Here is a 27,517-nt window from a genome sequence, read left to right as displayed (position 1 = left end):
CAGGCACTATTTACATAACCTCTAACTCCTCTCGCAAAATGAAACATTCGCCTCAAAACAGTTTTACCTGTGTTCAAAATCAAACACTGCTCTCAAATCATAAACAAAGTGATCAAAATGATTTACACTCTCAAGCAGTCAGTAAACAATACACCGAAAAATAGAAAACACATTGTTCAAAACATACAATTCTCAGGGAGAAGTACATTTTGAATCAAAAAAAATATTCATTTTTCCGTCATTGTCTTTTCAATGAACGAAAACATGTTCTATCATAGTAGCTCAAAATTGATCAGAAATTACTACTCTGCTTTGCTCTTTGCAACTTTGTTTTTTGTTCTTCCTCCTCCTTGTACCCCTATTTTTACAGTACTGTACCCTGCATCTCACAAACTTGTCCTTTGTCTCTGTGATACTGTAATTCTTGTTCTTTGTTGATATGAACCTGCAACCAGTCAAAATCTATTGAGCAGTCAGTACTGTTAATAAATGGAAAGCACAATGTTCAGGGCCATACAATTTGTCCATTGTACAGTATTCAGCCAACAATGCACTGTACTACAGTATACAATACTAAAATGGACAAAAAAGGTGTAAACATGTGATCAATGTGCTTATTCTTGTCTTTGGGCTGGGTCAAGCCAGAGCACTTTGTCGACATCACAAGCAAAATTGGCCCTCCTGAGGTAACGGGGGAAGAAGCCCTTGTGTGCCGTATCCAGCCCTGACATGATTCCTCACCTATATCACCACAGGCTTTATCCATGGCTTGCAGCAGATTTTACTCTGGTATAGGGTTGTCTATCATACTTTCCATTTCCAAGAGGAAAAAACTCCTCAATCGGATTCAGGAAAGGCGAGTATGGAGGGAGGTACAAGTTCATAAACTGCCCATTGATGTTAAACCATTCCCTTACCTGAGCAGCTCGGTGGAAACTGACATTGTCCCACACTATCACATAGGTGGGAATGGGATTCTCATTTAGCTCTTGACCCTGCTGCTCTTGAACCTGCTGCTCAAATAAAATATATCTTAGATTGGCAATAAATCTTAGAAGGTGCCTGGTGTTATATGGCCCGAGTGTAACATGGTGATGTAGAACACCATGGTTGCTGATAGCAGCACAGATTGTGACATTGCCACCTCGTTGACCAGGGACTTCAACAATGGCCCGCTGTCCAATCATGTTTCGGCCTCTCCTTCTCCTCTTTGTTAGATTGAAGCCTGCTTCATCGACAAAGATGAACGGCCAATTGTGGAAATGCTCACACTGTCAATTCCCTGGAAGTGTGTGTTGTCTTGTATCACTCATTCCTAGATTTCTCTGAGTCGTATTGTATTATCTTGAAGGACCATGCCAACTATAACGGCCTCTTGCTCCCAAGTGAATATAGCTGTCCTTCCACCTGCATGTGGCAGCCTTGCAATTCTACAAAAAGTAGGTGTGCAGTTACAAAACATATTCATGCAGTACAATACATAGAGTGATTAACTTTACAAATGTCTATTGAAACAGCTGCATATAGTGTAGTACAGTAAATTTGCAATTTCAAAAATACAGTAGTATCCTGTACCTGTTCTCTTCTCTGAATGTCCTTACCATGATGGACACAGAAAATCGGCTCAAATTGGGTTGCACTCTAAGTCATGCTTCCCTCATTGTCAGTCCATGTACAAGAACATGGTCTATAACTGTTGCTCGAATTTCATCAGATATTTCCACTCTTTGTCTTCCTCTTCCTCTTCATCCTCCTCTTCCTCTTTCTTGCCCTCCTCCTCCTCTTCCCCCTCGTCGCCCACCTCGCATACGCACTCGTCCTCTCACATTGTTTCTTCTATCCATTCTCAGACTTTCTCCTTTCCACCTTCAACAACCTGTTTGCTCTCTGAACTGGCTTATATTGGTTGTGTCGCATCATTTGAAACAGGTTAAATCAATTTTGAGTGGTTGTGTTCAATCAATGACATGTCTTCTCTATTTGTATTTGATTGTTGCCACTTGTGTTTACCAGTATGGATGACATGTGCATTAGAGTGCAGAATGTGTTTTGAGAATGAGAATGTGTTTAGAGATTTGCTGAAAAGTCTAAGTGAGATCTGCAAATTGTGTTTTACCATGTGAAATGGTTTAAGGTATTGACAACAGACTGCATAATTAGCTAAATGAGTCCAGGCAACTGAGAACTTTGTTCAGCCAATGGGTTTTAGTGTTTTAGCAATTGAGAAAAACTGTAATAAACCAATTAGGCACATTTGGGCAGTCTTGACACAATATTTTGAACAGAAATACGATGGTTCATTGGATCAGCCTATAACTTTGCACACACACACTGCTGCCATCTAGTGGCCAAAATATAAATGGTGCCTGGGCTGGAATAATACATTATGACCTTTCTCTTGCATTTCAAAGATGATGGTACAAAAAAATACAAAAAAACACGTTTTTTTCTTTGTATTATCTTTTACCAGATATAATGTTTTATATTCTCCAACATTAATTTAGCATTTCCACAAACTTCAAAGTGTTTCCTTTCAAATGGTATCAAGAATATGCATATCCTTGCTTCAGGTCTTGAGCTACAGATAGTTAGATTTGGGTATGTCATTTTAGGATTTTCAAACGGGGCGGATCCTTTTAAAACTTGATTAAGATTTGATCCGATTAAATTAATGTTTTAAACCTGGGTCGGAAGAGAGAGGCTACTGTTTAGTCTAGACTAGTCTCGCCTTCTCTGAATTTAGACTACGTACATGCTTTGCGTGACGGAAGAGACAATATCAAGTGCGTGGTCTATCCAAAAAATATTACTGAGTGGAGTCTGTCTCACTAACGAACAATTAAGCTACTTTTAGGCTACTGTACTTGATAGAAGACAAGACTAAATGGAAGACCAGACTGTAAAGACCTCACCCTCGTGTTATATGCTAAAATAACGCTACTACAGTTTCAAGTAATTCATTGCCGAGAACCAAGACTCAGAAAAGCATGAGTCTGCTCGCGCTCTTTGCAGTCTTTTTAGGACTATTTTTTCCGGTGAAAGCTTCGGACGTTTCCCACAAACCTAGAGTGACATTGACAGACAAAGGTAAGTTAAGCATTTCATTTTAAATCAATAGTACAATTGTTGAAAGATTAGGCCTATTAGGAGACGATTTATATTCAATACTAAAATATCTGGAGGAAAAGTGTATTGAGTCCACAATAGCCAAAAGGACCCGACTCTCTTTGAGTACTCTTTCTCTCATGATTTTTGAACTGTGCTATCAAAGACCAGACTATTATCATAGACCAGACGTAACATATTAAAAGTAAATCCCAGACATTCAAATTAGTACGTTATATATGTTTGGTATGTTTACATAAGACCAGTGGCGATTTTAGCAGTGGCCTAAAGTACCTTAAGAATAAAATCGTTTTTTTGGGAATGTGTACTTTCCTTTACTATTTATATTTTTTTACCAAATTTTCTTCACTGCATTCCTAAAGAAATGGTGGTACTTTTTACTCTATACATTTTACCTGATACCCAAAAGTACTCGTTACATTTTGACTGCTTAGTCAAATTCACACACTTATCAAGAGAACATCCCTGGTCATCCCTACTGCCTCTGATCTGGCGGACTCACTAAACACAATTGCTTTGTAAACAATGTCTGAATGTTGGTTTAGTGACCCTGGCTATCTGTAAATAAAAATAAATGTACAAAATTGTGCCGTCTGGTTTGCTTATTATAAGGATTTTTTTTTATTATTCAAACTTTTCCTTTTGTTAAGTATATTTGAGCAACTACAGTTACTTTTGATACGTAAGTACAGTACCAGTCAAATGTTTGGATACACCTATTCAGTCCAGGGTTTTTCTTTATTTTCACTATTTTCTACATTTTAGAATAATAGTGAAGACATCAAAACTATGAAATAGCACATTAGGAATCATGTAGTAACCAAAAATGGTTAAACAAATCAAAATATATTTGAGATTTGACATTCTTCCAAGTAGCCACCCTTTGCCTTGATGACAGCTTTGCAGACTCTTGACATTCTCTCAGCCAACTTCATGAGGTAGTCACCTGGAATGCATTTCAATTAACAGGTGGCCTTGTTAAAAAATTGCGGAATTTCTTTCCATAATGTGTTTCAGCCAATCCGATGTGTTGTGACAAGGTAGGGTTGGTATAGAGAAGATGTCCATATTAGGCAAGAACAGCTCAAATAAGCAAAGAAAAATGACAGTCCATCATTACATTAAGACATGAAGGTCAGTCAATCCGGAAAATTTCAAGAACTTTTGAAGTTACTTCAAGTGCAGTTGAAAAAACCATCAAGCGCTATGATGAAACTGTCTCTCATGAGGACCACCACAGGAAATGAAGACCCAGAGTTACCTCTGCTGCAGAGAATAGGTTAGAGTTAACTGCACCTCAGATTGCAGCCCACATAAATGCTTCACAGAGTTCAAGTAAACAGACACATCTCAACATCAACTGTTCAGAGGAGACTGCGTGAATCAGGCCTTCATGGTCAAATTGCTGCAAAGAAACCACTATTAAAAGACACCAATAAGAAGAAGAGACTTACTTGAGCCAAGAAACACGAACAATTAATATTTGAGCGGTGGAAATCTGTCCTTTGGTCTGTTGAGGCCACATTTGAGATTTTTGGTTCCAACCGCCGTGTCTTTGTGAGACGGATTATCTCCGCATGTGTGGTTCCCACCGTGAAGCATGGAGGAGGAGGTGTGATGGTGTGGGGGTGCTTTACTGGTGACACTGTCTGTGATTTATTTAGAATTCAAGGCACACTTGACCAGCATGGCTACCACAGCCTTCTGCAGCGATACACCATCCCATCTGCAGAGTGAAGGAAAAGCAGCCAGCAAGTGCTCAACATATGTGGGAACTCCTTCAAAACTGTTGGAAAATCATTATATAACTATGAAATAACACATGGAATCATGTAGTAACCAAAAAAAGTGTTAAACAAATCTAAATATATTTGAGATTTGAGATTCTTCAAAGTAACCACCCTTCACTATTATTCTACAATGGAGAAAATATAAAAAATAAAGAAAAACCCTTGAATGAGTAGGTGTGTACAAACTTTTGACTGGTACTGTATATTTAAAACCAAATACTTTCAGACTTTAACTCAAAGTAGTATTTTACTGGATGACTTTCACTCTTACTGCAGTCATTTTCTATTAAGGTATCTTTACTTTTACTCAAGTATGACAAAACATTTTTTTACCACCACCGGATTTTAGTATGTACAGCTTGGTAGGGCAAAAAACAAAAAAGATTGTGTGGATGAATGCCACTACACAACACAACACTAAACAATACATTATTGCACTATAACGGTGACAAATGGTGCCCACAAACTGTTAGGGCCTACATAAAGCTGTCCCAACAGCAGAGTCCCAACAGCAGTCCAAACACCTTCCCACTGCTACACCTGGCTATCAGCAAAACCTTGTCTGGCAGCGAAACAGTTTCTAATTTACTGATTTACTGCCTCATTTACTGCCTTTTAAAAAACCTAGCTGATATGCCTGACTTGCTTAAACAAATGTGATTTTTACTGACAATTGAGATTTACAAACAATGGCATAAGGCATCCGGAATTTCGATTAATGAGCGAGCTAGGACGGACGTAGTCAATATAACTATTTGTTCAGCACTTTTGAAATGTACAGCGACAGAATTCAGAACATGGGCCATTCTTAAAGTGTTCTCCCTGTACACCAAGTCAGAGCCGTATGATAAATAAAGGGTGCATATTAGCAGACAATGAAAGCTCTTACAACATTCAATAATTACATTTCTCTGAAACAGGTTATAGGCTACATGTGCACCACCAATTCAGAACAGTAGGCAAAATTAAGAGGTGAAAGGTGACCAAGTTATTAGTGTGAGGCACATGGGCTACTAACAGCTTACTACACAACATTCACTTAGTATTAGTTTTGAAGCTGCAGTATACATACAGTTGAAGTCGGCACCTTACATACACATTTAAACTCAGTTTTTCACAATTTCTGACATTTAATCATAGTAAAAATTCCCTGTCTTAGGTCAGTTAGGATCCCCACTTTATTTTAAGAATGTGAAATATCAGAATAATAGCAGAGAGAATTATTTATTTCAGCTTTTATTTCTTTCATCACATTCCCAGTGGGTCAGAAGTGTACATACACTCAATTAGTATTTGCTAGCATTGACTTTAAATTCTTTAACTTGGGCCAAACGTTCCGTGTAGCCTTCCACAAGCTTCCCACAATAAGTTGGGTTAATCTTTGGCCCATTCCTCCTGACAGAGCTGGTGTAACTGAGTCAGGTTGATAGGCCTCCTTGCTCGCACACGCTATTTCAGTTCTGCCCACAAATTTTCTATGGGATTGATGTCAGGGCTTTGTGATGGCCACTCCAATACCTTGACTTTGTTGTCCTTAAGCAATATTGCCACAACTTTGGAAGTATACTTGGGGTCATTATACATTTGGAAGACCCATTTGTGACCAAGCTTTAACTTCCTGACTGATGTCTTGAGATGCTGCTTCAATATATCCACATAATTTTCCTCCCTCGTGATGGCATCTATTTTGTAAAGTGCACCAGTCCCTCCTGCAGCAAAGCACTCCCACAACATGATACTGCCACCCCCGTGCTTCACTGTTGGGAGGGTGTTCTTTGGCTTGCAAGCCTCCCCATTTTTCCTTCAAACATAACGATGGTCATTATGGCCAAACAGTTTTATCTTTGTTTCATCAGAACATAGGGCATTTCTCCAAAAAGTACGATCTTAGTCCCCATGTGCAGTTGCTAACCGGAGTCTGGCTTTTTTTATGGCAGTTTTGTAGCAGTGGCTTCTTCCTTGCTGAGCGACCTTTCAGGTTATGTCGATATAGTACTCGTTTTACTATGGATATAGATACTTATACTCATATAGATACTCAAAACTTATTTTCCCAGTCGGAGCTTGTTTTTTCCCAGTTGTCTTGAACTCACTGAAGTCAGATTTCCCAGTTCTGAGTTAACAGTTGTTTTGAGCGCTCCAGAAATCATGTTGAAAAGAGAACCTTAAACTGAGAATTGGAACCATACATCCACACATTGGGACCACACATCCACACATCCAGTGATTGCTTTGCAATGCTTGCAGTTAGCCACTGATTCCTTCCAAACCACTCAGTGTTGACTTTGCGATTTCCAACTTCTTGTGTAATGTAATGTATATGTAATGCTGGTAACGGGTGCACCTCAGCCACGCTCAAGGTCCTAAACGATATCTTAACCGCCATCGATAAGAAACAATACTGTGCAGCCGTATTCGGCTCTGTCAATCACCACATCCTCATCGGCAGACTCGACAGCCTTGGTTTCTCAAATGATTGCCTCGCCTGGTTCACCAACTACTTCTCTGATAGAGTTCAGTGTGCCAAATCGGAGGGTCTGCTGTCCGGACCTCTGGCAGTCTCTATGGGGGTGCCACAGGGTTCAATTCTTGGACTGACTCTCTTCTCTGTATACATTTAATTTATTTTACCTTTATTTAACTAGGTAAGTCAGTTAAGAACAAATTCTTATTTTCAATGACGGCCTAGGAACAGTGGGTTAACTGCCTGCTCAGGGACAGAACGACAGATTTGTACCTTGTCAGCGCGGAGGTTTAAACTTGCAACCTTCTGGTTACTAGTTACTAGACCAACGCTCTAACCACTAGGCTACCCTGCCGCCCACATCAATGATGACGCTCTTGCTGCTGGTGAGTCTCTGATCCACCTCTACACAGACGACATCATTCTGTATACTTCTGGTCCTTATTTGGATGCTGTGTTAACAACCCTCCAGGCAAGCTTCAATGCCATACAACTCTCCTTCAGTGGCCTCCAATTGCTCTTAAATACAAGTAAAACTAAATGCATGCTCTTCAACCGATCGCTGCCTGTACCTGCCCGCCTGTCCAACATCACTACTCTGGACGGCTCTGACTTAGAATACGTGGACAACTACAAATACCTAGGTGTCTGGTTAGACTGTAAACTCTCCTTCCAGACCCACATCAAACATCTCCAATCCAAAGTTAAATCTAGAATTGGCTTCCTATTTCGCAACAAAGCATCCTTCACTCATGCTGCCAAACATACCCTTGTAAAACTGACCATCCTACCAATCCTCGACTTCGACGATGTAATTTACAAAATAACCTCCAATACCCTACTCAACAAATTGGATGCAATCTATCACAGTGCCATCTGTTTTGTCACCAAAGCCCCATATACCACCCACCATTGCGACCTGTACGCTCTCATTGGCTGGCCCTCGCTTCATACTCTGGCTCCATGTCATCTACAAGACCCTGCTAGGTAAAATCCCCCCTTATCTCAGCTCGCTGGTCCCCATAGCATCACCCACCTGTAGCACGCGCTCCAGCAGGTATACCTCTCTGGTCACCCCCAAAACCAGTTATTTCTTTGGCCGCCTCTCCTTCCAGTTCTCTGCTACCAATGACTGGAACGAACTACAAAAATCTCTGAAACTGGAAACACTAATCTCCCTCACTAGCTTTAAGCACCAGCTGTCAGAGGAGCTCACAGATTACTGCACCTGTACATAGCCCACCTATAATTTAGCCCCAACAACTACCTCTTTCCCTACTGTATTTATTTTATTTATTTATTTATTTATTTTTGCTCCTTTGCACCCCATTATTTTTATTTCTACTTTGCACATTCTTCCACTGCAAATCTACCATTCCAGTGTTTTACTTGCTATATTGTATTTACTTTGCCACCATGGCCTTTTTTTGCCTTTACCTCCCTTATCTCACCTCATTTGCTCACATCGTATATAGACTTGTTTCTACTGTATTATTGACTGTATGTTTGTTTTACTCCATGTGTAACTCTGTGTCGTTGTATGTGTCGAACTGCTCTGCACCGATACATTTTATCTATAATTTCTCTCCATTATTTCTCTTCATATGACAAGGATTAAAAAGGATTTACTAGTAGGTTGTCAATTTGATTCATGATGATGACTGCTAGCTAAGATTTTGAAAGTATGATGTTGACATGATCAGTCCAATCAAAGTTAATGTATATATAAAGTAATATGATGTAATTGTATCTGTGGCCAATAACCTTGAACCTTGGATGGGCACTTCTAATGTAACTCTATTGCAGTACCCAAGGGGCTTGTATTTTAGAGCTCTACCCTTAGATTTGGCAGTGACCTAGTGTCCCCATGAGTGGCAGAACACTGAGCCAATCACGGCGCAATTAGAGACCATTACCAACGCTCCGTATTTAACGGAGTGTTGGTAATGGGCTGAAACACCTGCATTTTGGAGCTGCCTTACGCAAGAAAGCAGAAAAGAGACCATGTTTGTATGGAGGCTTTATTGACTCAATGATTTAATATAAATAAATAATACTCTGCCCCACCTGCCCTGAATGACGACCCTCCACTGCATAAGACGGAAGGTTACTCAAGGCAGAAACAAAATGAGGGTGGGTGGATGTATAACACGAATGTCTAGCAACCCAAAGGTTGCATCTTCTAATCTCATCACATACAACTTTAGCGTTTTAGCAACTTTAGCATTTTAGCAACTTTAGCTAGCTAACCTAACTACTAAACCTAACCTTAACCCCTAGCCTAGCTAACGTAAGACAGCTAGCAAACATTAGCTTAGCTACCTAGCCATCCCTAGCTAACATTAGCCACTACAAATTGGAATTTGTAACATATCATACATTTAGAAAATCGTAAGAAGTTGTACATTTTACAAATTCGTAACATTTTGGACGAATTGCAGTTTGTAACATATTGTACAATTGAAATTTGTAATGTATCATACGAAAATTAATACATACCATACGAAATGTAACATATACTAAATGGAGTGTCTCGGATTTACGTACAGAATAATACGAAATGCTCTGAGACCAGGTTGCAAAGACAGTATAGTACCAAGATAGACCACTGACCGTTGTTTCAAATGGGAACAAATGAGTCATAGTGGGCAGAACAAGCATGGAGGTGGGCAGAGCAAAGCACGAACTAGCGGGATCCTATCGGCGTGTTCTAGCATGCATGTTCGTATTTCCATTAGGGAACGCCTACTCTGTGAAGTGTAACTCAATTTGCCTTTGCACTCCTTTTAAAAACAGGAACTGTTTGGAACACCTGCTCTTTCCATGACATAGACTGACCAGGTGAAAGCTAGGATCCCTTATTAATGGGATCAATCATGGTTTCCAAGAAGTTATCCTAGTTCCAGAAGTTCCAGAGTGTAATCTCAATGAGCACATTTTTGCATGAACATATGTCCAGTCATATGTTTTCTTAATTATTTATATCTCTTTGTCCTCAGATGTGAGCTTCCTAAGAATCCACCTGTCTGGGAATAACAGCCGTATAGAGCTCTTGCACGGCCCTCATGACAACATAGTATATGCTACAGGCAGCATAAACCTGTTCCAGACAAACTTCCACAGTTCTATGACCTCTACAATGGTAGTATGACTGAGTTACATACCCTTACTGCAAACCTTACTTGCGTATTGTTTTGCTTTGTATTGATTTAGCTCTATTCAGGTTGTGCTCTAAGTAGGATTGTCCAATACAGTTGCTGTAATGTAATTGATGGGAATAACAGAGGGAGGGTTATTGATATTTTTACAGTAAATATTTAGCTAAACAGTCCTTCCCCTCTTACATGCTGTAGACTAGATTACGTTGAAATGGATGTATTGAACATTGTACTGATGGGTTTGGATTTCTGAGCTTTAACTATTATTAATCATTAGTCCTAATAGAGACATGACGGGTGCCATAGCCCAGAGTTTACACCAGGAGATGTCTGTAGGAGGAAATGTTATGGTGGGTGTAATTAAGCTTGGGAGGGGCTGAGTGCAGGGAAAACAGTCACATGTGGCAGTACTGATAAGGGGATCAAGGTCAGGTCACGTTATGGGAAAAGGAACCGTTTATTGCCAATATTACTTAGTGTCCTGCCTAGCAATAAAGATGCAATGTTTAGCGAGAAGGAGGAGACTCAACCCAAAGTGGGGTACATATGCTACCACTATTGTAACCTTGTCTTTGTCGATTCAGCTGTTCGATCCTTTGGGAAGAATGAAGTTGGTTTAAGCTTTCGTAGTGTCCGTCGAGTTCTTACTCTGATAATTAGAACCTAATAGTACTCTACATGTACAGATGTAGGATCTTACTTTTATCACTATGTCGTTGCTGCACAGCAGGAAATGCAAACCTGTTGTATATTCAAGGTTTAAAAAGGCTTTTAAAGTTTGTAATTTCCGCTTTAAAATGTCACTTGATTTACCCTAAAGAAAAATGTATCAACACCTACATAAAATGTCCATTAATTATTATCCACATAATAATTCACGTCCTGTTGCTGCATGAGTATTTTCCTGCTCTATTAAACTGGCTCAAATGAAGATCCTACATCTGTACCTATACAATGTTTTTAATGATTGCCTTTGCAGGGTCCTGTGTTTGGAGAGGGTTGTAGAAGTAATGAACCCACATCACCAGTGAGTATCATGTAAAGATGAGAGGATGTTGGTTTTATAGTACAGTTCATTACTAAAGTTACACATAGAATATTTTGTATACAACCAGTTCTGTTTTGTCCTTCAGGACTGTCACTATAACATCACTGTTTTATGCAAGACTAAAGATCCAAACCAACTGTTCCTGTGTGGAACCAATGGACAACAACACACATTGTGCTGTTACATGGTATGGGACATACTTTTCATTATAAAAGTATACATTACTTTTCATGGTACCATTTTGCCATTGGCATGTTAACACAAAACGATTCCACTGTAGAACCCATCAGACGACCCGTTTAACTGCACTCGATCCAAGGCCATCCAAGACATTAAACAACACATAAATGAAAGAGAGCCATCGCTCCTCATTGGTGAGGAAAATGTCTAAATGGAAAACATTACCCTATAATATGACCTAATGTTCATGAGTGGTTATTGAGCTAATGTGTTGTGTCTCCAGGTTCTCCTGAGGTAGAGCAGTTCTACACCACTCACTCAGGCACAGAGCGTTCCGTGGGGATCAACAGGTTCGGGAAGAAGAAGCTATGGACAGAAAACAGTGGAACAGGTATGGAACAGGGCGAGAGAACAAGACATGGCCTGACATTGTTTTGCGTAGTACTGTATATCTGATCAGACTGTCCATGGACTGTCATTATTTCTCCTGTTCTTTTCCTTAGAACAGAGATATGTGAGTTTGGTGGCTAGCGGGCATAGAGAGGATCGTCTGCAGGACAGACTATATGCTTTCTACATAGAGAAGAACCGAGACCCGTGTTTGGGCTGTGATCTCTGGGTTCCCTGGGTTGCTCAAGTCTGCATGGTAAGCACCACAGGAGGTTGGTGGCACCTTAATTGGGGAGGACGGGCTTGTGGTAATAACTGCAGTGGAATCAGTGGAATGCTTTTAAATATATCAAACACATGGTTTCCAAGTGTTTTAATGCCATTCCATTTGCTCCGTTCCGGCCATTATTATGAGCCGTTCTCCCCAGCAGCCTCCACTGGTAAGCACTACATACTGTAGAACATGAATCATGCTTGCACTGTATGTAATCACCAGTGTTGCAGTTCAGAAAATATTTGTAGATCTTTCATATGTGGTACCACTCCATTTCTGCCCATTTAAGCCCTTAATTAAGACTAATTCCATCGGGGTCTCCTTGAGTGGTGTGTGCACTGCCCACTGTGATTATCTTAGCATGTCTGTGGTTGCATGTGTGTTCCAGGCTGATCTTGGAGGGCCCAAGTCTTATCTGCAGTTCAGGTGGACCTCCAAGCTGAGTGCCAGGCTCTTCTGTGGAGACCATGACAGCAGGCTGTACTTCACCCAGCTAGTGGACGTGAACACTGTTCTGGCAGAGAGGTGGCAGGATACCAGGGTCTATGCACTCTTCAGGAATGGCTGGTAGGACGACCTACTGTAGATAGTTCAGAATGGGCCTTAGTAACATACACAATAACAACACAACAGGAGCTGGTAGCAGGGACTCGTAGGACAGTTTATGACATGATGTTGCAGTGGATAGTTGAAACTTGCTGAGCTCTGTGTCTATCCCTAGGGGTATGAGTGCTGTATGTGTCTACACCATAGAAGATATTGACCATATCTTTAAAACCTCCAACTTCACTGGGCACACGGGGTCCGTTCCAAGCCCACGACCTGGGGAGGTATGCTAAACAATATACTCAACAATATGACTTTCTAGTCAGCGCTACTCCTTTACTCTGTATGTCTACAATATTGGACTGTATTCTGTGTATGTCTTCGTATGTTGAAGTATACATACGTGTCCATCCTCTTGTAGTGTGTTAAAGACAGTACTAAACTCCCCATGGAAGTCCTGAAGATGGTGGACAAGGTTTTAGAGATGAAGGAGGGGGTCACCAGTGGGCCTCTCCTGGTCACTCACCAGTATTACCACCACATCCGCGTGGACAGAGTCCAAGGCAAAGGGAATGTCCTGTTTCTGTCTCTAGGTGAGAAGTTTTGATCTCTAGACAATGAATCAGAAATGATCAGTCTGAAAGGAATGACGGGAAACCTTATGTTTGGAGACCTTTAACATAGACCCCTTATGACCCTGCAGCAAGTGATGATAAGGAGCCATATTGTGTATATATGTACAGTATATTTATAGGAATGTGGATGAGATGAGAAAGTTTCCATCTTATACTCACACCAGTTTCAAGAGACAGAGGCTTTCAGAAGGTTGAAATACTATTGACCATATATGGTACTACAAGGTGTAAAGTGACACTTTATTTTCACGCTGTAAGGTGTAGTAAAAGCCTGTCAACAGTTTATTTTGAAGTTTAAAAAAGAGAGCTAAGGGGAAGTATACTCTTATCACACTGTGCTGCGAGTCTTTGCCAAGCCACAGTTCATTTCCCTTCATGGCACACATAGACTTATGCAATCAACCCTAACTTGAGATGAATGCTTGCAAAACAGTTTGTAGGGTGTGTCAGAGACGTACAAACTGGACATGAGACTGATGAATGTAATTGAAGTACAGTATCGGATGCATTACTGTAGCAATAGTCATAGATACTCATAAATATAGCCCAGCATGCATCTGCATCTGTACTGTGAGTGGTGTAATATGACTAGAGGATGTCTCAACATTATGATGAAACATTAACTATTGTGTGTGTGTTATGCTTAAATGACTGTGTTGACATTTCTTACACACTTATTTTTGTAATGTTTGACTCTCACTCATATCCTCAATGATGAATGACTGCTGTTTGACACTGGCTGTGTGTGTGTGTGTGTGTGTGTGTGTGTGTGTGTGTGTGTGTGTGTGTGTGTGTGTGTGTGTGTGTGTGTGTGTGTGTGTGTGTGTGTGTGTGTGTGTGTGTGTGTGTGTGTGTGTGTGTGTGTGTGTGTGTGTGTGTGTGTACACTAGAGAATGGAGGGATTCATAAGGTTCTGGAGAGGGATGGTCAAGTCTTCGTCATCGCTGAGTTACAACCTTTTAACTACAGCGCACACATCCTCAGTATGATGTTGCACTCCTCCACGGTGAGTCAAGGAACACAGCCCACACCGAAACCTCCCCTTTGAGATCCAACAATGGTAGCAATGTAGTAATGAGACATGGAGTGGAATAGACAGAGTCAAAGAGATCCTTTTCAAACCATGTTTTAACATGTGTATCAGTTACTTGATCACGGCTGAACATTTGATGTTTGAACTGTAGATGTTGCTGTCCTTAAAATGCATTCCATCTGCGTATCATTTGATGGCATTGTGGATTTAGTTGGATAATAAGTATTGGCCACAGGTTTGAAATCACATGCCTTATTCAAATACACAGAATGTTGTAGGCTGTTGCTAACGTTATATCCATCTCCAATGCGCCCACATTGGAAGGTGGTTTCCAAAATCCGAACACAATACGCCCCAGAGGTCTGAACGGGATGGGAGGGACACTAGACAGCAATCCAAGATGGCGTAGCAGTCAGACGTCTTTGTCCAGTTGTGTCCCTTGTATATATATTTTTACATCTTTTTCTTTGCATATCTTTTAAAAATATTTTCCTAAACCTCAACTTCTAAATACTCTCCTGCAACCTGCCTCACCCAATGTGGCGTGGATCTGCTTTTTTTCTCTAAAGTATTTCGATTTATTTCGGATCTGGAATCGCTCAACTGAAGCTAGCCAGCTAACTAGTTACCAGCTATCAGTCAGCAAACCATTGCTAGCGGTCATCAGCAAACCTTTAGCTCGGGAAAGCTCTCGCCAGTTCGAACAACGTGACTCAAACCAGAGCATAACGGACCTATTTTTGTTTTCTTTTCTTTTTTTCTTCATATCCCCGGATTCCTACCGCAAACTCTGAACATTTTCACCTGGATAGCTAACCGCAATCCCGGGTGACTACTCCTGGCTAGCGTTTCCATCCTGGAGCAAGCAACAATTAGCCTGAAGCTAGCCCGGCTAGGGCTCCTGTGCTACCACCGAAGCCCACTCCTGGGCTACAATATCCGGACCCCTTCTACTGCCGATCGGCGGAACCCCGCCAATCCTCTACTTCTAGAATACCGACATAATCTGCCCGAGGATTCCAACAAGCCCCTAAGGTGCAATGTCCGCTGAAGGTCCATTCTGCTAACTGCGGCCTGCTAGCTACCTAGAGCTACTTGGAACCCTACTAATCCACGACTGGTCTATCAACGTCACCGCACGAAGATGCAAAAACAGACTTACATCCATTGCGACGTCCCCCAAAGGCCCTTCTGCTAACTGCTAGCATGCTTGCCCCGGTCTGCTAACTGCTAGCTTGCTAGCCCGGTGTGCTAACTGCTAGCTTGCTTGCCCCGGTCTGCTAACTGCTTGCTTGCTAGCCCTGGTCTGCTAACTGCTAGTGTGTTTAGCCCCGGCCTACTAACTGTTAGCTTGTTAGCATCGGCCTGATAACTGTCTGAATCGCCGTGTCCCCAGTCAGCCCAACCACTCACTGGACCCATATGTTCACTTGGCTACGCATGCCTTTCTCTAATATCAAATTGCCTCGTCCATTACTGTCCTGGTTAGTGATTACTGTCTTATTTCACTGTAGAGCCTCTAGCTCTGCTCAATATGCCTTAAACAACCATGTTGTTCCACCTCCTACATATGCGATGACATCACCTGGTTTAAACGTCTCTAGAGACTATATCTCTCTCATCATTACTCAATGCCTAGGTTTACCTCCAATGTACTCACATCCTACCTTACCTTTGTCTGTACACTATGCCTTGAATCTATGCTATCATGCCCAGAAACCTGCTCCTTTTACTCTCTGTTCCGAACGTGCTAGTTCGTGTAGCCTTTAGCCGTACACTTCTCCTACTTCTCCTCTGTTCCTCTGGTGATGTAGACGTTAATCCAGGTCCTGCAGTGCCTAGCTCCACTCCCACTCCCCAGGTACTCTCATTTGTTGACTTCTGTAACTGTAAAAGCCTTGGTTTCATGCATGTTAACATTAGAAGCCTACTCCCTAAGTTTGTTTTACTCACTGCTTTAGCACACTCTGCCAACCCGGATGTCTTAGTTGTGTCTGAATCATGGCTTAGGAAAACCACCAAAAACCCTGAAATCCCCAACCCTAACTCGTAACATTTTCCGCCGAGATAGAATGCCAAAGGGGGCGGTGTTGCAATCTACAGCAAAGATAGCCTGCAGAGTTCTCTATTACTATCCAAGACTGTACCCAAACAGTTCAAGCTTCTACTTCTAAAAATTCACCTTTCCAGAAACAAGTCTTTCAATGTTGCCGCTTGCTATAGACAACCCTCTGCCCCCAGCTGTGCCCTCGACACCATATGTGAATTGATTGTCCCCCATCTATCTTCTGAGCTCGTGCTACTAGGTGACCTAAACTGGGACATGCTTAACACCCCGGCCATCCTACAATCTAAGCTTGATGCCCTCAATCTCACACAAATGATCAATGAACCTAACAGGTACAACCCCAAATCTGTAAACATGGGCATCCTCATAGATATCATCCTAACTAACTCGCCCTCCAAATACACCTCTGCAGTTTTCAATCAAGATCTCAGCGATCACTGCCTCATTGCCTGCATCCGTAATGGGTCTGTGACCAAACGACCACCCCTCATCACTGTCAAACGCTCCCTAAAACACTTCTGTGAGCAGGCCTTTCTAATCAACCTGGCTGGGGTATCCTGGAATGACATTGACCTCATCCTGTCAGTAGATGATGCCTGGTTATTCTTTAAAAGTGCCTTCCTCACCATCTTAAATAAGCATGCCTCATTGGTTCACTCCAGACCTGTCTGCCCTTGACCAGCACAAAAATATCCTGTGGCGTTCTGCATTAGCATCGAATAGCCCCCGTGATATGCAACTTTTCAGGGAAGTTAGGAACAAATATACACAAGCTAAGGCTAGCTTTTTCAAACAGAAATTTGCATCCTGTAGTACAAACTCGAAAAAGTTCTGGGACACTGTAAAGTTCATGGAGAATAAGAGCACCTCCTCCCAGCTGCCCACTGCTCTGAGGCTAGGAAACACTGTTACCACCGATAAATCCACTATAATTGAGAATTTCAATAAGCATTTCTCTATGGCTGGTCATGCTTTCCACCTGGCTACCCCTACCCAGGTCAACTGCCCGGCACCCTCCACAGCAACCCGCCAAAGCCCCCACCATTTCTCCTTCACTCAAATCCAGATAGCTGATGTTCTGACAGAGCTGCAAAATCTGGACCCCTACAAATCAGCCGGGCTAGACAATCTGGACCCTCTCTTTCTAAAATTATCTGCCGAAATTGTTGCAACCCCTATTACTAGCCTGTTCAACCTCTCTTTCGTATTGTCTGAGATTCCCAAAGAAAGCTGCCGCGGTCATCCCCCTCTTCAAAGGGGGTGACACTCTAGATCCAAACTGCTACAGACCTATATCTAGCCTACCCTGTCTTTCTAAGGTCTTCGAAAGTCAAGTTGACAAACAGATTACCAACCATTTCGAATCCCACCGTACCTTCTTCGCTATGCAATCTGGTTTCAGAGTTGGTCATGGGTGCACGTCAGCCACGCTCAAGGTCCTAAATGACATCTTAACCTTCATTGACCTGGCCAAGGCTTTCGACTCTGTCAATCACCACATTCTTATTGGCAGACTCGACAGCCTTGGTTTCTCAAATGATTGCCTCGCCTGGTTTACCAACTACATCTCTGATAGAGTTCAGTGTGTCAAATCGGAGGGCCTGTTGTTCGGACCTCTGGCAGTCTCTATGGGGGTGCTACAGGGTTCAATTCTCGGGCCGACTCTCTTCTCTATATACATCAATGATGTCGCTCTTGCTGCTGGTGATTCTCTGATCCACCTCTACGCAGACAACTCCATTCTGTATACTTCTGGTCCCTCTTTGGACACTGTGTTAACTAACCTCCAGACGAGCTTCAATGCCATACAACTCTCCTTTCGTGGCCTCCAACTGCTCTTAAATGCAAGTAAAACTAATGCATGCTATTCAATCGATCACTGCCCGCACCTGCCCGTCCGTCCAGCATCACTACTCTGGATGGCTCCGACTTAGAATACGTGGACAACTACAAATACCTAGGTGTCTGGCTAGACTGTAAACTCTCCTTCCAGACTCACATTAAGCATCTCCAATCCAAAATTAAATCTAGAAATGGCTTCCTATATTGCGACAAACATCCTTCACTCATGCTGCCAAACATACCCTCGTAAAACTGACCATCCTATCCTCGACTTCGGCGATGTCATCTATAAAATAGCCTCCAACACTCTACTCAACAAATTGGATGCAGTCTATCACAGTGCCATCCTTTTTGTCACCAAAGCCCCATACATTACCCACCACTGCGACCTGTACGCTTTTGTTAGTTGGCCCTCGTTTCATACTCGTCGCCAAACCCACTGGCTACAGGTTATCTACAAGTCTCTGCTAGGTAAAGCCCCGCCTTATCTCAGCTCACTGCTCACCATAGCAGCACCCACTCGTAGCAAGGAGCTCCAGCAGGTATATCTCATTGGTCACCCCCAAAGCCAATTCCTCCTTTGGTCACCTTTCCCTTCCAGTTCTCTGCTGCCAATGACTGGAACGAACTACAAAAATCACTGAAGCTGGAGACTCATATCTCCCTCACTAGCTTTAAGCACCAGCTGTCAGAGCAGCTCACAGATCACTGCACCTGTGCATAGCCCATCTGTAAACAGCCCATCTATCTACCTCATCCCCATACTGTATTTATTTATCTTGCTCCTTTGCACCCCAGTATCTCTACTTGCCCATTAATCTTCTGCACATCTACCATTCCAGTGTTTTATTGCTATATTGTAATTACTTCGCCACCATGGCCTATTTATTGCCTTAACCCCCTTATCTTACCTCATTTGCACTCACTGTATATAGACTTTTTGTTTTCTTTTTTTCTACTGTATTATTGACTGTATGTTTTGTTTATTCCATGTGTAACTCTGTGTTGTTGTATGTGTCGAATTGCTATGCTTTATCTTGGCCTGGTCACAATTGCAAATGAGAACATGTTCTCAACTAGCCTACCTGGTTAAATAAAGGTGAAATAAAAAATATAAAAAGACAGGGACAAATTCAACCATAACTATATTTATATCTCTAAAAATAATATTGTAGAAGAAGTGGTGTTCTAATTGTAAGCCACTAACTTTCTTTTGCAGTCAAGTCATTGTTCCAGTATTTCCTGCAATGTACAGTGCCTTGCGAAAGTATTCGCCCCCCTTGAACTTTGCGACCTTTTGCCACATTTCATGCTTCAAACATAAAGATATAAAACTGTATTTTTTTGTGAAGAATCAACAACAAGTGGGACACAATCATGAAGTGGAACGACATTTATTGGATATTTCAAACTTTTTTAACAAATCAAAAACTGAAAAATTGGGCGTGCAAAATTATTCAGCCCCTTTACTTTCAGTGCAGCAAACTCTCTCCAGAAGTTCAGTGAGGATCTCTGAATGATCCAATGTTGACCTAAATGACTAATGATGGTAAATACAATCCACCTGTGTGTAATCAAGTCTCCGTATAAATGCACCTGCACTGTGATAGTCTCAGAGGTCCGTTAAAAGCGCAGAGAGCATCATGAAGAACAAGGAACACACCAGGCAGGTCCGAGATACTGTTGTGAAGAAGTTTAAAGCCGGATTTGGATACAAAAAGATTTCCCAAGCTTTAAGCATCCCAAGGAGCACTGTGCAAGCGATAATATTGAAATGGAAGGAGTATCAGACCACTGCAAATCTACCAAGACCTGGCCGTCCCTCTAAACTTTCAGCTCATACAAGGAGAAGACTGATCAGAGATGCAGCCAAGAGGCCCATGATCACTCTGGATGAACTGCAGAGATCTACAGCTGAGGTGGGAGACTGTCCATAGGACAACAATCAGTCGTATATTGCACAAATCTGGCCTTTATGGAAGAGTGGCAAGAAGAAAGCCATTTCTTAAAGATATCCATAAAAAGTGTCGTTTAAAGTTTGCCACAAGCCACCTGGGAGACACACCAAACATGTGGAAGAAGGTGCTCTGGTCAGATTAAACCAAAATTGAACTTTTTGGCAACAATGCAAAACGTTATGTTTGGCGTAAAAGCAACACAGCTCATCAGCCTGAACACACCATCCCCACTGTCAAACATGGTGGTGGCAGCATCATGGTTTGGGCCTGCTTTTCTTCAGCAGGGACAGGGAAGATGGTTAAAATTGATGGAAAGATGGATGGAGCCAAATACAGGACCATTCTGGAAGAAAACCTGATGGAGTCTGCAAAAGACCTGAGACTGGGACGGAGATTTGTCTTCCAACAAGACAATGATCCAAAACATAAAGCAAAATCTACAATGGAATGGTTCAAAAATAAACATATCCAGGTGTTAGAATGGCCAAGTCAAAGTCCAGACCTGAATCCAATCGAGAATCTGTGGAAAGAACTGAAAACTGCTGTTCACAAATGCTCTCCATCCAACCTCACTGAGCTCGAGCTATTTTGCAAGGAGGAATGGGAAAAAATGTCAGTCTCTCGATGTGTAAAACTGATAGAGGCATACCCCAAGCGACTTACAGCTGTAATCAGAGCAGAAGGTGGCGCTACAAAGTATTAACTTAAGGGGGCTGATTAATTTTGCACGCCCAATTTTTCAGTTTTTGATTTGTTAAAAAAGTTTGAAATATCCAATAAATGTCGTTCCACTTCATGATTGTGTCCCACTTGTTGTTGATTCTTCACAAAAGAATACAGTTTTATATCTTTATGTTTGAAGCCTGAAATGTGGCAAAAGGTCTCAAAGTTCAAGGGGGCCGAATACTTTCGCAAGGCACTGTACCTTTTTTGGTTCCAGGTAGAACTCTTTTGGGTTCCATGTAGAACTCTGTAAAGGGTTTTACATGGAACTCAAAAGGGTTCTACCTGGAACCAAAAAGGGTTCTTCGATGGGGACAACGGAAGAACCCTTTTAGGTTCTATGTAGAACCCTTTTAGGTTCTAGGTAGAACCCTTTTGAGTACTAATGTTTTTGTGGTGTTGTGTTCAAGGGGAAGCTGTATCTGGCCTCCAGCAGAGAGCTGGTTCAGATTGACCTGGGCAGCTGTGAGCAGTATGGAGCCCAGTGTGAAGACTGTGTCCTGGCCAGAGACCCTTACTGCGGCTGGGACGGCAATCACTGCACCACAGCTACAAAGTGAGACCAAGCGCAGCCTGCTTTCAGATTATAGCATCTGCTGTATAGATATTTAATGGTGATTTGAAAATATATTTCTCATTAATGGTTGCCGACATATTGCTTTCCTCTCTGTGTTTTCCTGTGAGCCTGTGAACCTTATTTTCCATCAGTTCAGCTCAACATGGCCAGAAACAGTTTTTCCAGAATGATGTTAACACACATGGCCCTTGTTCAAACTAATGTGGTGTCAGATGAGGCCACGAAAACAAACAAAATAAAGTTCAAACAAATGTGATGTCAGATGAGGCATGAAAACAAACACAATATACTTCATTAGATTAAACGTAACATACAAGTCTGTCTGCAGTGTGTGTCAGTGGGAAATGTTAGTTCTCACTCTGATCCCCACCTGCTGTTAAAAGTATACTACACTTCCTCTCGTGTAGTCAAACGCTCTATGCACTGTGGTTTCAGTTCAGCTCTGCACTTTTAAATAACTATCACTCTGCCCACCACAAGGTAGACACCCTACTATACCATAGACCGGAATGAGGAACCTCTGAGAGAAAAGAGACATTCACTATTTTCTGGTTGAGTTGCTTGTTGAGACTCCTTAACTCATATGTGCTTGTCTTTTTACAGTAAGACAATTCAGGATGTGGAGAATGGGAACCATAAAGTATGCAGCAACATATCCAGAGGAGTTACTGCAAGTAAAGGTGTGTAGTGTGTTACAGCCACCCTTGTATAAATACAAAACCATTTATTATGACCATGTACTAAAGTAAAGGATGGAAACCATCCACAATGGTTAGCTATGGAAGTCTTAAAGCAATGTTTTGCTCTTAGTTTACTTTCCAAGGTCACCAGTTGGCGCTGCAGATGAAATCAGAATTCCTCTATCTTCAAAGTACTTCCTCAGTTGCCCAACCTTGTCCAGCCACGCTGAGTACAGCTGGAGGCACCATGGCAACACCACATCAATACCGTGCATCTCCACAGGGTCAGAGCACCAGTGTCTCCTGCTAATAGAGAGCATGGGCCCTGAGCAGCAGGGAACATACAGCTGTGTGTCTGAGGAGAGAGGCTACCACAGGACCCTGGTGCAATACAAGTTACAGCTAGACAGTGGGGCCACAGGCCTGGCCTCTCCCCGCTTGGCTTGTCTGGGTCTGGTACTAACACTGGTCCTGACTTTGCTCTGCTAGAATCAGCTCTGTGGGTTCTCACCCCAGCCCTATGACCTAGCGGACTTGACTTGGACATGTCTGCACTTGTACTTTGGTCTTCCTTACACCCACGCTACCTCAAGAATAGTACATGACAGTCAACAGTCAAGTGACTGAGCCATTTCCTTTGTTTCTTTCACGATCAATTGGTCAAAAAACAGAACGCTGTAGAAGTTGAAGGAACTGCACTTGTGCTAAGTTAATGATTTATCTGGAGGAATTGGCCTTTATATATTTTATAATTATGCTCTGTTTTCCAATATGGAACTTTGCAGATGTTTCAAATATTTTATGTGACAATCTGAATGTATAGTATATTGCTAAAACACTTAAGTTTTAGAAATTTTAGAAATATATATATATTTTCTTAACTTTTAAGTTTCATGCTAACAGCATGATAGTTGTAAATATATACAGTACCAGTTAAAAATGTGGACATTACAGGGGTTTTATTTATTTGTACTATTTTCTACATTGTAGAATTATAGTGAAGACATCAAAACTATGAAATAACACATATGGAATCAAAAAACGAAACTAATTTGGGCCAAGAAACATGCAATGGACATTAGACTGGTGGAAATCTATCCTTTTGCCTGATGGGTTCCAACTACCGTGTCTTTGTGAGACATGATCTCCGCATGTGTGGTTCCCACCGTGAAGCATGGAGGAGGAGTTGTGATGGTGCGGGGGTGCTTTGCTGGTGACACTGTCCGTGGTTTATTTAGAGTTCAAGGCACCCTTAACCAGCATGGCTACCACAGCATTCTGCAACGATACGCCATCCCGTCTGGTTTGCTCTTAGTGGGACTATCATTTGTTTTTCAACAGGACAATGACCCAACACACCCCCAGGCTGTGTAAGGGCTATGTGACCAAGAAGGAGAGCGATGGAGTGCTGCATCAGATGACCTGACCTCCACAATCACCCGACCTCAACCCAATTGAGATTTTTTGGGATGAGTTAGACCGCAGAATGGAGGAAAAGTCCTTGAAGACTGAAAAGCATTCTAGGTGAAGCTGGTTGAGAGAATGCCAAGAGTGTGCAAAGCTGTCATCAAGGCAAAGGGTGGCTACTTTGAAGAATCTCAAATATCAAATATATTTTGATTTTTTTAACACTTTTTTGGTTACTACATGATTCCATATGTGCTATTATTCTACAATATAGAAAATAGTAAAAAATAAAGAAAAACCCTTGAATGAGTAGGTGTGTCCAAACTTTTGACTGGTACTGTATATCTTTTTTTCTGTTGCTTATTTATTTGTATTAATATATATAATTACAGTGAGCACCAAAAGTATTGGGACAGTGACAATTTTTTGATGTTGTTTTGGCTTTGTACTCCAGCACTTTGGATTTAAAATGATACAACAACTTTGAGGTTAACCTCTACGGGGATGTTGTCCCTAATGTGACTAGAATGACGTTGTATACAACAGCCAGCTTTCTGGGACATAGACATGCATACAGTATGGGCAGAAAGCTTAAATTCTTGTTAATCTAACTGCAGTTTCCAATTAACAGTAGCTATTACAATGAAAAAATATCATGATATTGTTTGAGTGCACAACAAAACCCTTTATCAAAGCAACTGGTTTTATACATTCACCTCTGAAGGTAAATAATGTACTTACATTAAGTAATCTTGCGGGTCCCAGAGATAAAATATAGCATAGTTTTGTTTGATTATGTTCAAATGTAGGAACTGGGGTCTACAGTTTGACCCCACTGCTGTCTCTGGCTCTACACCCACCCCACCCGGACATCTAGATGTGTGAAAGTTAGTTAACTCTATAAGCTAATGATCCATCATGTATGACATTCCTGGGAGCGTGTAAACTTACATTTTTCTATTACCATGGCATTTTTGCATAATCTCTATTAGAGGGTGACCAATTATGATTTTTCAATGCCTATACCGATTATTGGAGGACCAAAAAAAGCCGATACCGATTAATCGGCCGATTTTTATATATATATTTGTAATAATGACAATTCCAACAATACTGAATGAACACTTTTATTTTAACTTAATATAATACATAAATAAAATAAAATTAGTCTCAAATATATAATGAAACATGTTCAATTTGGTTTAAATAATGCAAATACACAGTGTTGGAGAAGAAAGTCAAAGTGCAGTATGTGCCATGTAAAAAATATACGTTTCTTGCTCAGAACATGAGAACATATGAAAGCTGCTGGTTCCTTTTAACATGAGTCTTCAATATTCCCAGGTAAGAAGTTTTAGGTTGTAGTTATTATAGGAATTATTGGACTATTTCTCTATTGAAAAAAGGGGTAGGATTCTTTACACATATACAGAAAGTGAATTTGTCCCCTAAAATGGGGGGACAATGTACAACAAGTGCTGAAATTTCTAAACGGTTCACTCGATATAGATGAAAACACACTAAAATTAAATCTGACCGTCTGCACTTTAAAGTAGTCAAAAGTTTCGTATTTGGTCCCATATACTGTACAAAATTGTTGGATGCATTTGCTGTTTGTTTTGGTTGTGTTCCAGATTATTTTGTGCCCAATAGAAATGAATGATAAATAATGCATTGTGTCATTTTTGGAGTCACCTTTATTGTAAATAAGAATAGAATATGTGTCTAAACACTTCTACATTAATGTGGATGCTACCATGATTACGGACTGTCCTGAATGAATTGTTAATTAAGTTAGACGCACAAATATCATAACCCCTCTCACCATTACAATAACAGGGGAGGTTAGCATTGGAGAGGCAGCTATGCGTCTATCTTTCTCACTCATCATTATTCACAATTCATTCAGGACTATCCATAATCCACATTAATGTAGAAGTGTTTGAAACATATTCTATTTTTATGTACAATAAAAGTGTCTCCAATATCCAAAGTGCTGGAGTACAGAGCCTAAACGAGAAATGTCACTGTCCCAATACTTTTGAAGCTCACTGTATGTGAAATCAAAGGGACTTATGACATGTTTGTGAAATGTTCTTGCTGTTGAAACATTGCATCACAGTAAAGTTCGTGTTAAATGAGAAAAGCCCAGGCTGTAATGATATCTCAAGGGAAAGATTGTTTTTAGATACTATTGCATGACAAATTATTGGCCTCCTTTTTGATTTTCTCTATTTTTGCATATTTTTGATACTGAAAGGTATCAGATCTTCAAAACCAAATATTAGATAAAGGGAACGAGTTTATACTTATTTAATTAACAAAGTTATGCAACACCCAATTCCCCTGTATGAAAAAGTAATTGCCCCCTTACTGGTAACACAACTGGTTGTCACCTTTTAGCTGCAATGACTGCAACAAAATGCTTCCTGTAGTTGTTGATCAGTCTCACATCGCTGTGGAGGAATTATGGCCCACTCTTGCATGAGGAACTGCTTTAACTTAGCAAAATTTGTTGGTTTTCAAGCTGCTCGTTTCAAGTCTTGCCACATCGCAATTACTTTGTCGCACGGGCATTGCGTTACATATTTGAGAAACAAAAGTATGTCATCGTTATTTGTTCACTCAGGTTCCCTTGATCTAATATTAGGTTGAGGTTGAAGATCTGGTAATCAGTAGACAAAATATGCAAAAGTAGAAAAAATTAGAAAGAGGGCTACTTTTTCACAGCACTGTATCTGTGCTATCCACACTGCTGACTTAATGCTTCCATTTCTGGTGTAACAGATGGAACGGTTTGAGTTGGAGTAAGTGAACATGAGTCAGACCATTGAGGAGTGAAAGATGAGTGTTCGGGTGGTGTGGCAAGCTACCAGGAGTCAGAGCATCTGGGGGTGGGGGGCATTTGCCTGCTGAATCATTTCCCAAACCTACATTGGCCCCGATTCTGACCATAGTTAAGCGTGCATTAATATAACATTTTTATTAAAAGTACACCGTATTTGAAGGGATGGCTTAAGAATGTACAGAAAACTCAATGAAAACAAAATGTTGGCCAGCAAGTGAGAGGGTTTTCAGCAGTTGAATTACATTTATTCCATGCACACAAGAGAACCACACCTACACAGCCCACTATGCACCTTAAGGTAAGTCTGAATACCAACTACCGAGAAGTGTGTAGGAAAGGCGTAATTCCCCAAGTCGGAATCGGGGCCATTGTAACGAAATGACAGAACATGTTTGAGGGTTATCCACCGATACTAACATCTTATGACACCTCTCATTGCGAGAGGCCCCTTCCGAGCAGGCTTAATCCATGCTTGAGTAACAGGCAGTTTAGGCCAGTGTAGCAAAATAGGTCTCAGCTGTCACATGGTCTTTATGGGACATTATAAGAAGTGGGGGAAGCGGTTAGTAATTAGGGAACTCCTTATGTTTTTACACTGACAAAATGTTATCAACTACCTTCCTGCACTTAGTTGTACATTTCTTGCTCTAATCTCTACGGTGCAGCTGCTGAAACACGGCTCCCCAAGTCCTGTATTATTCATGTGCCAATGAAAGTGTATATTTAAAAAAGGTCCACACAGGGATATGAGAGTAGGCCTAGTTCAATTT

At 41.2% G+C, this 27,517-nt stretch overlaps 1 protein-coding gene across 2 annotated transcripts; it reads left to right on the top strand.

Annotated features, from left to right (window-relative positions):
• The first annotated feature begins 2,553 nt into the window (after positions 1 to 2,553).
• LOC110526361 (semaphorin-7A) lies at positions 2,554 to 26,045 on the top strand. Of its 2 annotated transcripts, XM_021607266.3 has the most exons (14): positions 2,554 to 3,087; positions 10,380 to 10,522; positions 11,518 to 11,565; positions 11,672 to 11,773; positions 11,867 to 11,960; positions 12,050 to 12,157; positions 12,270 to 12,412; positions 12,819 to 12,997; positions 13,152 to 13,260; positions 13,398 to 13,569; positions 14,502 to 14,617; positions 21,646 to 21,791; positions 22,416 to 22,492; positions 22,623 to 26,045. In XM_021607266.3, exons 1-14 carry the CDS (start codon positions 2,988 to 2,990, stop codon positions 22,979 to 22,981), a joined length of 1,896 nt encoding a protein of 631 aa, XP_021462941.2. In that variant the 5' UTR covers positions 2,554 to 2,987; the 3' UTR covers positions 22,982 to 26,045. The 2 variants fall into 2 exon arrangements, with proteins under 2 accessions (XP_021462941.2, XP_090094735.1); XM_090238609.1 differs by lacking the exons at positions 21,646 to 21,791; positions 22,416 to 22,492; positions 22,623 to 26,045 and adding an exon at positions 15,457 to 16,505 and having other exon boundaries at positions 2,576 to 3,087.
• Positions 26,046 to 27,517: the final 1,472 nt, after the last annotated feature.

This window comes from Oncorhynchus mykiss, chromosome 6, assembly GCF_057628025.1.
Source record: "Oncorhynchus mykiss isolate SJ-2025 chromosome 6, ASM5762802v1, whole genome shotgun sequence".
Lineage (NCBI taxonomy): Eukaryota > Metazoa > Chordata > Actinopteri > Salmoniformes > Salmonidae > Oncorhynchus > Oncorhynchus mykiss.
This window is presented reverse-complemented; position numbering and strand designations above follow the sequence as displayed.

Excerpts from the sequence above, each read along its gene's own strand:
- LOC110526361 (XM_021607266.3), top strand. The coding sequence starts at position 2,988 with ATGAGTCTGCTCGCGCTCTTTGCAGTCTTTTTAGGACTATTTTTTCCG. Across the intron at positions 10,523-11,517 it reads GTTCTATGACCTCTACAATG|GGTCCTGTGTTTGGAGAGGG; the intron begins GTAGTATGACTG and ends TTGCCTTTGCAG. Across the intron at positions 14,618-21,645 it reads TGATGTTGCACTCCTCCACG|GGGAAGCTGTATCTGGCCTC; the intron begins GTGAGTCAAGGA and ends GTTGTGTTCAAG.